The following is a 15,285-nucleotide window of genomic DNA, read 5'->3' as shown; positions in this document are numbered from 1 at the left end:
ACAAAATCTCATCTCGGCTTGAAACACGGGTGCAAACAAAGGCTGACACGCTGCGCTGAAAGGTCTGCAGGATTCAACAACTGGTAGCTAAACTTCCAGACTAAGCATGGGCTGTCCATCTCACCTGCATCCACAAAAGCATCAGTAAAGACCAAGATATTAGATTTGACTAAAGATTTTTTATCATAGCTAATTGGTTTATAAAGTGTCAGGGACAAATCAATTTCCCACATGAACAAAGAAACAACATTGCTTTTTTTTTAAATGTCTGGTATTCAGTCCAAGAAGAAAAAGAAAACATTAGTGTGTGCGCAGCATTTTCTGGACAGAAGTGACAAGGACTAAAGATTAATAGTTAGGTAGTTTTTTGTATTCTAACCAACATATAACATTATGTATAACATTATGAACTACAACTTGGTTTTCATCCTTTCATTGATTACTGCTTCATCCTAACTTGGTTTTCAGTTCTTGAGAGAACTGCACGTTGACGTCCTCTGTATAGTTTCCTTAAGATCTGGGCTGTAGTTTTAAATGCTATTTGTCAATGGTTTCACATGAATAACACATATTGTGACACGTTTGATTTGAAGTCTAAAATTTCAACCTGAAAAAGCTAAAACAGTGTGACTTGGAAACATTTAAAGAAAATTGACTCTCAAGATGTTTTAGTCGACCTCAAGTTGAAACAGGACAGACTGATCTCACGCTGTCTGTCCTCGTCTTTGATGACACATCTTCCTCACTTTGAATGCGCCTTTCTAATGACTCGTGCTGTAGCGTTGCAGTGTCTCTCTTGATTGGCTTCACTAGGTTTCTGGTTCAGCTCACTGGCGCACATGTGTTCAGAGGTTTAGTAGTGGTATGTGACAGGAGCCAAATTAACGCTGCATGTTGCCATATGAGAAACTGAAGCAAAACAAGTAACCGAGAACAGATGGACACAAGAGAATGGTTGCTGGAAAAGTATTTTCCACTGATGTTGCAAACTTCTCATTTAGTGTCAGTAAGAAAAAACAGACTGTGCAATGACAGAAAGACACATTTAAATGCATTTTGACTTCAAATGCAAACCAATACTGTAAGGTTACAAATGAATATTCCTAAGAAGGCTTATAACTGTATAACTGTAAAATAAATGTTTTTTTTCAAACCAAGGCTTGAAATCGGTCCTCACATGAGAGGATGGAAAGAGGAAGACAAAGCTTTCACCATATCTGCCAACGTATATAAAACTACGTGAGAGAATGCACAGAGTGCACAAACACGTACAAACACTGAGGGGAAAACAGAACTTCATGAGCAACATGATACATAGTGTAGGCAAATGCAGACACCAGCATGAAATGAGACCATGTGGGAAAGATTAAGGCTGGAGGAACAAACACACACACACATAGATGAGATGAGTTGAGAGGGGTATGATTAAGATGATGTCTACAGGAGGTCTGAGGAAACATGTCCGCCATCAGACTGCAGCAGTCTGTGGGAACGACTGAATACCACAATTTTCCTGGCAAGATGCAAACCTCGTCTGTAACCTTGACTACTGAACGTCACATGAAAGGAAAAGCAGAGCTTGCTGCTTTCAAGACCACTAACTCAGGAGAGACAAAGTCATAACGGAGTAAGGTTATGTCGTGACTTGAAGAAAACTGTACAAATACAATTAGAAAAACAACTATCACTGTAAGTATCAAATCCAATGATCACCATGTCAGTCTGGCCTCATGGCGATGCTCAAGGCCAAAGTTAGACACAGAGACCAGATAAAGAACTTAAGGTCAAAGTCTTGGACAACACTGCGGACATTGTGGAGACTTCTGTTTCAGCTGACACTGCAAGATTCACTTCTGCAATACAACAAGTTACATATCCCTGTATTGTTATTTCCTCAGCACATCAACATACTGAATATTTCTATGCGCATTTCTACGTGACTATTTTATGCTGATCACTTTTATCACTTTTATCGTAATTTCTTTCTTTCAACCTTACCTTGAAACAAGAGAGTTCTACATTTCTGCTGGCATCTGATAAAACAAAGGATCACTCACTAAAAAACTGAACTTCCTGAGACTTATTTCATCTTCACACCCTACCGATAGCATTTAAACACCCTCTGGGGTTTTAAAAACGTTCTATTTTCAGTGTGAATGTTGCCAAACACTTAAGATTGTAAAGAAGTGAAACTACCCTTTTACGGGTACTCCAATTACAGAACAAAGCACACATTTGTAGGGATTTGGGCTTGAGGGAGGCATCTCTCACAGATAAAACCCTGGTTACTTCTCTTTTTAAGTATTTAAAATCTCAATGACAATGTGATATGTTGTATAAAATCTTAAAGGTTTATTTCATGAAATGGCGACTTGACCAGAGCTTTACATTATCAGCTTCCATGCAGCTTCATCTCCTGTGCTAAATTACATCACTGATGTTACAGCTGATTCATTGGGTGCAGCATAAAGGCATGCACACTCACACATACACAAACTTGCGTACAAAGCCCCCAGAGATGTTGGGAAACCCATAAAATATATACTCTAAAAAAAACACAGATCTATTAGAAAGCAAGTCATCAACCTAAGCATATTTCCACCTTGTTTGTTTTAATGACTTCCTCTGAACGCACTTACTCGTTCTTGTCTATATTAAAATATGTACATGCTAGTCCACAGCTCTTTTTCCTTTTAAGGTCATTCTCAGGGCCTGCCAAGATTACACACACTCACACACACACACACACAGGTTTGCACAGCTATTTTTCCTAGGAAACTGTTTTAAGTTCAGTTCATTTGGACAGCCTAAAGCATTATCACAAACCTGAACCATAACCAGTTACAGCCTAACCCTAACCTTAACTTAACTTAACTTAACTTAACCACAATTCAAAATGCAGTCCTAAACTTCAGCAGTTCCTCAGAAATTAGGTTCTACCTCATTAGGACCAGAGCTCAATGAGGAATACTGGTTCTGCCAAGGTCAGTGTTTATGTCAGAAAAGTTAACAAATTCACGCACATACAAACAGAAAGAGAGGGAGAAAACTTCAAGCAGCAATGCAATTGGCTAACTTAAGCAACACTGCAATCAGCCAAGAGGATCCTGCCAATGCATTCCCATTCTGAACAAAAACGCATGCACATGTGTACTCACACAAACACACGCACAGTTCTGGCTCTGTCATCAACTGAATTGCTTCACGCACATAGTTAGGGCTGCAGCTGGCTGAAGAGTTGTGGGCTGCTAAATTTAAAACACTGCGAGCACACATGCAGACTCACAGCCACACACACTTTTCTCATTGACCTCTATTTGTGCCAGAATACACACTTGCACACACCCTAAAGAGACTGAACTCTGCTTTCAGTGACCTTATAGATGATGATGGCTGGCCAGTAAGACAGCAGTCAACTGAGCCGCTCTGATTAGTGGTTTTGGGGGATCTTAGGGGACTGGGTGTGCACGCACATGTGCAGCTGCCCCCATCTGGAAACATTGCATGGTTTTATGTCATGAGATCTCGTGTGAGGAGCCAAGCATACACATTAGAGAGAGGGGGGACAAAAAGAGATCCTGCAGTGCTGTGAGAAGCTGTCATGCAAAGTCGGGGGACAGTGAGTGGATCTCCAAAAAATAAGAATTACTTTTAACTGTGACCATTTCATTTTTTGTGACTTTTAAAGTGATGTTTTTATTAAGAAGTAGCATGATTAAAAGTTATGACTAGCTGAAGCAAACCCCAAACAAACAGGAAATGGTGCATGAGGCACAGCTACTCACCCAAAAGTAAAAGAACACATAAAGTTGCAGATTCTTTGAGCTAATTCAACACAGAAATGTCACACTGGATAAATGCTGATGCATGAAAATTACCATATTACAAAGAAATATGACAGGAATAATTGTGTGGCACAATTGGACGTGTAGTGGAACATAACTGAAGAACAGAGATTTGGTGTCTGGGATGCTCTGCGACACTCCGACGAGAAGTCTAGCATGTTAGAATTTGTTCTATTTTCCTGCCTAGTCCAACATCTCCTATGACGTGGATGTTGATGGGATAATAGAGTGCTCTGACGCAGTGTAACATACAGACATAAACGTGGCGAAGAGGGATGCTGCTACTGCTCTTAGGTGGAATACTAACCACAAAAAACTTTTGGCAACAGTAGACCTGTGACTTCATCTTTGATGATTTTTTGACTTTCATTTTTCATCTTTGACGTCTCCTCAAGGGACTACCATGACAAAGTTAAAAAAACAAAAATGTTTGCAAGAAATGACGGAGGCACTTTAACAACTCCTTGCCCCGCCTTGACCTATGAACTTGGGCAGTGTCATGAACAATGATTGGTCAGGGTCATACTTGCAGTGTTCCCAGTCCCCTGAAGAAAAGGCAATAATCCATGCCACTGTGATTGATAATCTCACATGGTGAGCATCGTGAAAGAGAATAATATCGTGTAGTATGATCCCAGCATTAGTCTCAAGGCGTTTGGCTGGAGAAGAAATGTCCAACATGACAATGATGCCAAATACACAGCAAAAACCACATGTCAGGCAGTCTGTGTAGGAAAAAAATTAAATAAAACTATGACCAGGCCACATACTATGTGCTCTGACTTAAATCAGTTAGAAAACCCATGGAGCAACAAAACCTCAGCAGCAAAAAGCCTGAAATTTGAAAGCCTGAAACTGCAAAATGGCAAAAAAGACTCTAAAAGTCACATGTACGTAATATTTTTTTTTTTTTTTAAATGGAGGTTATTGCCTTACTAATGAATTGCAGTTTAATTTTTCTTTATTGTCAATTAGCTTCATTGTTCTACATCTTTGGTGAAGGCTGTATGTAATGCAAATAATACATTACTAATTATTTAACATTTCAGTGATACATTAACATTTTTGAGCAATAATGCAGCCTGGCAAACTTCCAACCCCTTAAAAGGTGTCTGGGTCATCAGGTTTCACTGATGAACAAAGAGATCTACTGAATCTTGCACAGACACAAATCACAAACTGAGGAACCTACCAGCTGTTACATGCCTCAGTGCTGTGCAGTTCCCAGAAGAAGCACAACACACATTTGCAAGAACTGCACACACATACTACTGAAACACTATCATGTAAAAGAAGTCATGTGCGCTACTGAGAAAAACAGTAACAGAAAATCTGGCCACATTCTGACTACGCAGCACAAGTGCAGCACTGCTGTTGCCTTGCAAGATAAAAATCATAAAATATAAAGGTACATCAGAACCTCAAATGTAAATGGAACTAGCGTCAACCCTTTTACCTGATTTCAACATTGAATAATTTGGTAAAATCCTGCAGCCACTCATGGAGAAGTCATGCAGCACTGTGCTCCAAAGACTCAAAACCATGAAACACACTGTAAAACACACACCTTTTAATTTAAATAAATAAATAAATACCCAAAAAATTATTATCAGAGTTTAAAAGATCATGTGGCTGTGTATATGAGCATGTGTGTCTTACCTTTGGAGGATCATAAAGCTCCAACTGGTACCGCTCCCCTCCGCCTCTTCCGCCGCCACCTCCTCCTTGAGCATCCCTGATCCTCCTGACCAGCAGACGGCAGCGTTGCCATCGGGGTTGAGAGTCTGAGATAGTGTCATCCACAAGTAAGTACCTCAGCTGGCCCTCTTTACAGCAGCCGCTCACCTCTGACCTCCGCTGCCTCATGCTCCTGTTGTGTAACCAACGTAAACGATCAAGGAAGTGAGAGGCTACTCCAGCCATGGACCAATGTGAAGTGCCAGGTGGAGGGACTTCAGAGTTCAAACAAGACGAAGAGTGGGAAGAAGAGGAGGATGATGACACATTCTCATTTGGGGAGTGGATCCCACCCATTCTCTCAATATTATTTGGTGGATTATTGTTGTTGCTGGGGTTTGGATTGCTAGAGGACAGGTCCTGGGTTGATGGGGGACTGGGAAGGGGCCGTTTCTTGAAAAGTCTTCTTACGGTCTGTTGAATCTGACTGACAGAGAAGTGCGTGACGTCAGCATGTCCAGGGTTGGAGATTAAAGAGTCAGACGAGTACCGTTCAGAGACCTGATGATGACTGGTGCCAGAGATCTCCTCATTGCCATTGCCATGCATTAGCAGTGACCCACTGCCAACACTACGAGTTGACCCTCTAAGCACCACAGGGTTCCCCAACAAAGAGGTCCCCGCAGCACATTGCAGTGGCTGCTCCTGTTCCTGGCTTACCACCACTGGCTCCACTTTTGGGGGCACAAAAGTGAATAGAGCAGCTCCTCCGCTTTGACGGCCCGCTTCCCGATAGTCTTGCACCTCAGACAAAGATGTAATCCGTGAACAACCAGTCACAGGCTGTGACGGAAGGGGACGGGCCACTGAAGATGTGGAGGAAGCACTACCTGTAGAGGTAGAGCTTCGGCTAGGGCTGAGCGGCATGCCATCTTTGTCAACCTCACAGCAGAAGTGCTTCTGGAAGAGGTCGGTGAACTGCTTGGAAAAAGTCTCTGGTGGGAGCACGTCATGTTGTGGCCACTCTCTGGCAAAGCTCCGGTAGTGTCCGGCCAGCTGTCGGGCTGTGGCGATGGCATGCAGTTCGCAGAACTCCCTCCAGCCTCTCGGGGGCGCTGGAATGCCGGGGCCTCCTCCTGCTGTTGTGGTGGTGTTGGCTGGATGGATAGTGTTACCATTCATTGCAGTAACCAGACCGGCTGAGAATCACTGCAGTGAGATTGAAGATTGAAGAGACAAGAAAAGAAAAAGAAGGTTAGAGAGAAGTTTGGGGTAAAAGAGTAAGTCAATTTGAAGACAAGAGAGGTGGGAAGGATGGAGAAAAGTAGGATGATTGAAGGAGGAGAGGAGAGATAAATAATAAATAATAGAGTTGGAAGAACTAGAACACTAAAGATGGAACAGGGAAAACAGACAGCATTTAAATTTGAAAGTTTGAAAGGGTTCAATCATTCAGAAAGAAAAGCCACAAATCAGATTACATGGGCCTGCAAAGAATCTGACAATCAACCAGTCAGAGAATATCTTAACAGATAAGGAAGCCTCAGTTAAAGAAAGAAATAAAAACAGCAAAGCAAGTAGGAAAGGTAGAGTTAGTAAAGACAACAAATCTGAAATTAATGAAAACAACAGTCAATCATTCAGGCAGACACTGAATGAGATCCTCAATGAGGAAGTACAATTGGAAATTTCTCAGTCAACCACACTTCCTGCTGAGCCATCTGTGTGATGGTGTGTTTACATGTGACTTGTTTCAATGTTCCTTCTGCTTTAAAAAATTAAAATAAAAAACAAAAAAGGTGAAGACTTCATTATGTTATTACAAGGGCCCTCTCCCCTGCTCAATCCACCAACTTGTCTCCTCCAGTATGATAATACAGGCTTCTTTACCTTCTTTAACTGATTATGTGTTTTTAAAAGTTAATACCAAATTTTAATGCAATTTAGGAAACGGATCCAGTCAATGCTTTCACATCAGCGATAGAATTTATATTGCGGCTTAATTTTTTTTACTAAGACTAAGGTACATTTTTGTGTTTACATGTTCACATGTTCACACATCTACCCATTTAGAATTTGTGTTGTTTCTTTTGGTCCTTAACATTTATTTGCTTAATCCCATTGTGCTTAATGTGTAATATTCACCTCAGAATTATTTGCAAAATTGTGCCCATCACAGTGGAGGCCTTTGTTGAGCATTTGTCAGTGTGGTAACTGGCAGTAAGGTCATACTACTTAAGATTAGTTCACCCTGCATACAATGAGCTGGTGGTAAGTGATCCATCGTGGAACACTTACTAATGCAATAAGTAATGCAACAATTACTTAAGCAATGCATTCTGGTTAGTTTTATCTGAGTGAGCTTTTCTTTCTTTGTAAGAATGTTCTCACTGGCCACAGAGATGCATCATCATCAGTAGTGTAGCACTTCTCCATGATGCTACTTTTGTAATTAAATAGAAATGAATGAGTGGTTTCAGAGCTAACCACATAGGTCAACATAAAAGAGGAAACATGATACATTCATAGATTTTCAATATGAGCCCAACTCAGTTCTTCATCTTCTCTGCAACCTTTTGTTTTTCTCCATATTTACACTGCCGACCCACCAGCACAGTCAACCCGAAATTACAGCAGATTAGTAGAAGGAAGGACACATAATTGAAAGAACCGCAACAGGCCTTAGCTGATGCAACAATGGGGTTATGCACACAGCCCATGGATGATACAGTGTTGTATAATGAGCAGCAGAGTGGTTAGATCGTCACACTTCATTTACATTACATTGTGTGTAATGTATTGTGTTTTGCTACACAAACAATTACTTTAACACATGCCTCTCCAGAGATTTAAGGATACACATTAATATTGGTTAATTATATACTGTAGAATTATATGACTAAAAAGTACATTTGTTGCACATGACAACAAAGGTTGACTACTCTGAGGAGAAACCATTGAGGTCTACAAAATACAGAGATGTTTTTAAACATACGCACAGGCATAATACAACAACTACATGCTGCTGTCCACATGCTTCCCATAAAACACTTCAGCTACAGTCGTATAAATACGGGTATATCATTCACAAACTACAACATGTGGCTGCAATACATACCATTTACCTCCAGTGCAGAAGAGAAGGGTCTGTTCTAAATACAGGAAGTAAGAAAGTGTGTGTGTGTGTGTCTGTGTATACATGTGTGCGCATACAGGGGTGTGTGGGTTGGTGTGGGGGGAGTCAGTCTGTGGTACAACAGATCACAGAAAACCACAAGAAATGAGGGAGGGGGCTTGCTGTGGTTGAGCCAAACATGGAGCAACATGCCACGTTATCGGTCAGTTCAGATCTCCCTTCCTTTCTGTGTCCTAAACCAACACGTTTACAGAGAAGAAAAGGTGTAAATACTTGTGTCACGCATCGAGGTGTTTCATTAGTATCATAAAACATACCAGGGGACACATACGTCAATGAAGGAGCCAAAACTTGGCATCGCGAAATGTTGCGTCACTAAAGTTCCTGGATGTGTCCTGTCACAACAACTCATTCCCTTCCTGTACTTTGCAGAGCATGCTCAGTGCGTGCCCCCTTGCGCCCCCGCAGCTGGCCCCCCCAGAAGTCTGTTTCTATCTCCCTGGCCAGCCCAGGGATGACTCAGCAATGACTGACTACAGAACACACACACACACACACACAGACATACACACACACACTTCCTCTTGATGTATCCCTCTAGGGGCTTGGTCATCTCTGTTCCCATGGTTTTGTCCCTCTTTTCATCCTCTCTGACCTAATACAAGGATCTCCAGATGTGTTTGGTAACACGCTTACTTTACTTTTAGCATAACTGAAGACCTAACACAAGACTGACTGAGGTTGACAGGCAAACACAGTTTGGTGTCTCTTCTTTCTCTCAACTTAACGCTGTGTTTTTGTGCTATTGTTTTGTTGCACATCATCATTCATCAGCGGGGAATGGAAACCAGTCCTGTACAATAGAGTCAAAGTTCCTGCAATCGCTTCTTTCTTCCTCACTTGCTCATCACTCCCGCCTCCTCCTCGTTCTTTTACAAAGCCTTCATTCTCCACTGACACACACAAACCCCCCCCCGACACACGGACACGCATACAAAAAGGCACTCACACAAGTTAGACCAAACAAATGCAGCTGGTTTGTCTCACCTATGAATGTAACGTGACTACTGCTGCAGCTCGACCACTGTTTAAAACAGCAGTCATTGAGTCAGCCACATCACTGCAACACTCCTGTCAGGCAGGTGCTGGAAAAAAAAGGCACCACTGGAGCCAAACCCAGCTGACATAGGGCGAAAGTTAGGATACACACTGGATAGGTCACCAGTCCATTGCAGGGTAAACATACTGTATAGAAACAAACGGGTTACGGGTCAAATTCACTACATAAAGGTGTTTCTATTACTGAACTGAATAATGATAAAAAAGATTATTATGATCACAATATTAATCCAAAAAGTTGTTTTACACATTTGAACATTGTATGTTGTGTTTACAAACTACTTTATACAGTATCAATAAAATGTCAACTGAAAAATGCAGTGTTATGGTTAATATAGATTTTTCTTCCAGCACAAACAATAATGTTTGCAACAAATTTTAGTAAATGGGCAAAAGTTTACTGGACAGTCACTGGCAAGGCTGCAATACCTCCAAGGACCACCAGTGGGCCTTGGAGCAGACACTATAGGAAGCGGTGACAAACAGCAGAGAATTATCAGTGTTGCCGCTGGAAGCCTTGTTGCAGGGAGGTCCTATTTATATCTGAACAGCCTGGTATCAGCTCTCACACACCATTACGTGTTGTCCCCATTTGAAAAAAGCTTGGGTTCTATGCAACATATGCACACACACGCACACACACAGAGTGAGAATAGCCTGAGCTTTCAGGTCATGTATTCATAACACATGAAAACTTTGGCCACTGTGTGAAGAGAAAAAAAGAAATTATAGAAAAATATAAGTTAAAACCTTTTCACACCTGTACTAACTAACTAACAACTGTTGCTGCTTTTATGTTTTACAGGCCTAACATATCAGAATACATGTTGTTGACAATACGAGAGGAAAAATATTTAAATTAGCAAACACACATAGCCAGGACTCCAAAGGCTTTTAGTGTGTTCAGTAGGGCTGCAACTAATGATTATAATCTGTCGACACACTGCCACAGACCTAAACTAACTTCACTTCACAGTGACAGCGAAAAGTTGGCTTCAGTTTTTGTTCCATCACAAAGGACAGATGTGTGTGAGCAACTTGTCAGGAAACATTTGCACATGTACTCCTCCGTGTTGGTCATTACTATAGAAACAGGATGTTCTCCTAATCAACATACGCATAATACAGTATAAAATGTAATTTAGAGCAAGCCACATCCTTCTGACCTTTATATAGCCCTGGCCTTATTACTGAGATCAGCCGGATCCAATCTACTGCTTAGTTACGACTCAATTAGTCTACATGGCATCAAGGCAGTTGGAGACATCAAACATTCCAGTATTTCCCATAAAATCTGGAGTGGAAAAAGTAAATGAATTAAATAAAAAAAATGTGGAAACATATGCATCCCATGGTCTGGGATGAAAAACAGATTTTGTTACCAGCTTTGATTTTTTCTTTTTTAATTCCCTGAATTAGACTGAATCACAGAGTGCGAGATACATTTACAAACCAGGGAGAGAGTTACAGGGAGGTGGGGGTGGCACAGAGAAAGAGGCAGGGAAGAGTGAGAAATCAAAAATCAAAAAAAAAAGGAACAGGAGGAGGAGGAGGACAGAAGAAAAGATAGATGAGGGGGGATAATGGGAGGGCAGGCAGGGAACAAAGGAAAAAGAGAGAGAAAGGCAAGAGATGAGGGAGGGTGTCCCGGGATCGTGGGTGAAAGTCCAGGTGGCAGAAGAACAGAGAGCAAACAATGAAATATATATTAACATATATATATATATATATTACATCAAAAGAGGAAAGACAATATTTAGCTCAAGTACAAGAGCTATAGCTTAAAATAATGTACGCCATGAGTGCGTTTGAGCTGAAAGCTTCTGGTTTTATATGCTGCATCCTTCATCTGAAAACGGGCTTAGGGAGCATTTTTGTGTATACATCAGCAGTGCAGTAGTGGGTGGAGGCAAAGAGCCGCACAGCCGGGTTTTCTGAGTGCTAGAATTCACTTCTGAAACTATTCTTGGGCACTTCTTTATTTACTTTTACTGATAGTCCAACATGTTTGCAGCTGTCTCACTTTACTAGTGTGACGTTGCCGTTGTCCCCATCTGTCTGTAACATGAAACTGATCACTTCTTGTCACCAGGCGACACACGCTCCAAACACCGCTGTACTTGAGTAACAAAGACAGGCAGAGTCCTGTGGAACTGAGAGGCTCAATCATGTAACAATGATTTAAATGCAATGGAAATTTGCTTAAAAGTGCTCAATACAGCTTTAAAATGGGATATTCACATGACTAAATTGATGAAAATAATAAATATTAATTAAGATGATTAATCTTGATTAAGATTTTTCAGAAGCCCGTAACATGACTGTGTTCAAGTTACAACTTCACATAAACAGGACTTTCTACTTTCTAGGACTATATTGTAAACTAAATATTAGTTTTTTAGTAATATGATGTCTTCGTTGGACAGGGACACTTATAAAAGCCAGGAAATACAGGGAAAGCAAGACAGGAAGTCCTGTCCATGTTCCTCATCCTCTTTCTGGCTATCACATAATCAAGGTTCAAACAAGTAGTTTTACATGTTGGAAAACAAAAACACTTTATTGTACTTACTTTTGAGTTGTGACTTAGGTTTTAGTTCAATTTATCATTTAAAAAAAACAACTAAAAATGTCGTACACCGTTTTGTGTCAAGTCAAAGATTTCCAATTTACTTCCGTGTATGACGAAGAAAACCATTAAATCTAATGTGTGAAAAGCTGGAAAAGCTTAATGTTTCACATCCTTGGCTAATTAGTTGCAAATGAATTTCCGACTGATTGACTAACTAATTGATTAACTAAGTTACAGCTGTACACAATACTTGAGCAAGTTAAGTTGGGAGATAAAAACGTGCCTTAAAGAGGCTTTTAGAGCTGATATTTTGTGTCATAATAAGCACTCAAGTGTGAAAAAGAGCTGATACCAGGTTGTAGATATTGTTATTATTGTTTTGGTATTAACACTGTTAACACTGTTTCCATGAAGACTCTCTCGTCTTGGTGGTGAAGAGAATAACAGAATTTCACTCCATATATTACTGGAGTCTCTGAGAAACTTAGTAGATTTTTCAACACCACAGCCCTGTACACTTCAAACCCTGCAATATTTGAAGACAGAAACCACATTGCAAAAACAGAGCAATGTGGTTTATACACTGCAATGTGATGAGGATTTTCCCGAACTTTACGCCGGGGGAAACCAAACAACCACTAACTGCATAAACGCATGGCACACCACGGGACTCGGCTGTCCACTTACAGTACATCTGAAGGAGTGAAAGAAGCTATGTCCTCAACAGAGGAGGTGGTCTAAATCACCAACTCCCAGTCACCTACAATGTTGTCCTAAGCTCTCCCTCCAGAAAGCATCAACACTCACACACAGAACAACAAAGTGAACTCCAGCACTCACACAATTTGTGACCCTGAGAGACACAACAACCTGAAACTGGGTCAGAGGGGTGAATGACCTGCACCAGGGAACCAACACATGAGAAAGAGTTTAGGAGAATCTCCGCAAATATTTTGTATCATTTCAGGGTTTGAAAACCACACGGAACTGCCATTTTGGGAGCCCTCAAATGCTAGTTTTGAAAAGTGGTTCCCAGAGTGAAAAAAAAATCTCAAAACACCACCCTTGCTCTTTCATGTATACAACCAATACGCAACTCATAGCCCAACCTCTCTCTTGCTCTTGCATTCACTGTCACAGTAACTTAGTTATTGTCATTATCTTCCTCTTGTGTTGTGAGTTTGTTAGTTCCATTTCATTTATGTTAACTTTGACCCTTTTTACCCTTAGTCCCCCTGGCATTGTTCATTTTGTCTCTGTTTATGTGACTGTATACAGAGTATTGTGTACTTGTGTTCAAGTAAAGCATTATTTGAAAAAACAGTTTTTACACAGCTCAAGTTTTATGCACATGCTCAGTGCCATTTTTGGTATATTCTGTGGCAGTGCTGTATAGGGAAATTTCTGTTTCTGTATGGATCAGGCCCACTCCACTCAGACCTGGGTTTTTTCCACCAGTTAGTGAGAAGTTAAGAAGTCTCTGGGATGATACATGAAATGTCTTATACTTAACTCAAGCAAGCCCAGTTCTTCTCCTACGACCTACTAAAGATCACTTTGACCCCAGATGACTAGTCCAATAGATCCTTTGTCACTGTCTCGAACAAGTATTAATATTACATTACATTACATTATATGTCATTTAGCAGACACTTTTATCTAAAGGGACTTACAATAAGTGCATTATAACATTTGGGTACAAACAAGAACTAGAAGTAAGTGCTTCAAGTATGCCAAACTATCAAATAATCAATAACCAAAACAACCTTCTATCTGGTTAGAAATACATCCCAAGTGAAAGGGTTTTATGTCCCAAACAAACCATGAGAAGCTCATCCATGGTGTCATCTCCAGTAGACTTGACTAACGATCTTCTAACCCAACTCCCAAAAACAGCATCAAACAGCTGCAGCTTGAGTTTTGCCCCCCCCCCAAAAAAAAAGATCAGAGCACATTACTCCAGTTCTAACGTCTTCAAACTAGCTCTCAGTCAACTATAAAATAAACTTTAAAGTTCTGCTGCTGGTCTATGAATCACTAAATGGTTTTGAGCCAGAATACATTAATGACATATTAAAACAATATAAACCAAGTCGGGCCTTTAGTATCTATTGACTCAGGTCAGATAGTCGAGCCCAGAGTTGAAGCGGCGTTAAGCTTCATGCAACTGGACCAAGCGACCAATAAAACTTAAATCAGCACCATGTGAATATTTTCAAATCCATGATAAAAACATTTATATCCTTCAATTTTAATATTTCACCTGCACTGTAGACATATTGAATCATTTTAAAGTAAATTATTGTTTTTTGCTGCATCATCACATTTATAAGCTCTTTTTTCTGTACTTTTCTGTACTAAAATTGTGTGTTTTAATATATCCAATTTTTTCTGGTTTGTTTGTTATAGTAATGCACATTGAGTGGATGAAATGTGCCATACAAATACAGTGTGTGACTCCACTGCTAACCCACAACCCCAGTGAACACGACCCGACACAGTGTCACCTTTTTTCGATCTCTTTCCCTTCATGTTCAAGTGCAACAGGCTGCTTCAAATCATGAAAAACTGGCATTACCTGACAACAGCTGCATAAGGCTACAAGTGTAAAAAAATAAAATAAAATTGCTGCCTTACTGATCAGATGCAATAAAAACATCTGCAGTAGCAGGGTTATGTTTGACCCGAGCCTCGGTGTTCCTGTTTTTGTGAAGTGAGATGTGAAGGAGCTTTGATGATAAACAGAGCAGAAAGCAAGGCGCACATGGCTTACATAATTCAAGAACATATTGTAAAGGAGGAAGTGGGGCTGAAATATGAGATAAACTCAGCTTTAACTTCCCACAGACTGAAGAAAGCATCAGCTGATCCAGTCGGGTACACAAACATCCACCATCGGTGAAGAATTAAATGTTTGTTCTTGATTTATTCTTGTT

The 15,285-nt window shown here is 40.5% G+C and overlaps 1 protein-coding gene across 1 annotated transcript in view; it reads right to left on the bottom strand.

The window, feature by feature from the left end:
* The window catches only part of sh2b3 (SH2B adaptor protein 3), a 50,919-nt gene that overhangs the window by 29,466 nt on the left and 6,168 nt on the right, over positions 1 to 15,285 (bottom strand). The window contains exon 2 of the mRNA XM_058635484.1: positions 5,505 to 6,731. Coding sequence (XP_058491467.1) covers positions 5,505 to 6,704 — 1,200 coding nt within the window. The 5' untranslated portion in view covers positions 6,705 to 6,731. The remainder of the gene's footprint in view (positions 1 to 5,504; positions 6,732 to 15,285) is intronic.

Source organism: Solea solea, chromosome 8, assembly GCF_958295425.1.
Source record: "Solea solea chromosome 8, fSolSol10.1, whole genome shotgun sequence".
Classification (NCBI taxonomy): domain Eukaryota; kingdom Metazoa; phylum Chordata; class Actinopteri; order Pleuronectiformes; family Soleidae; genus Solea; species Solea solea.
The sequence above is the reverse complement of the archived record's forward strand: the minus strand, read 5'-3'. Positions and strand labels throughout refer to the sequence as shown.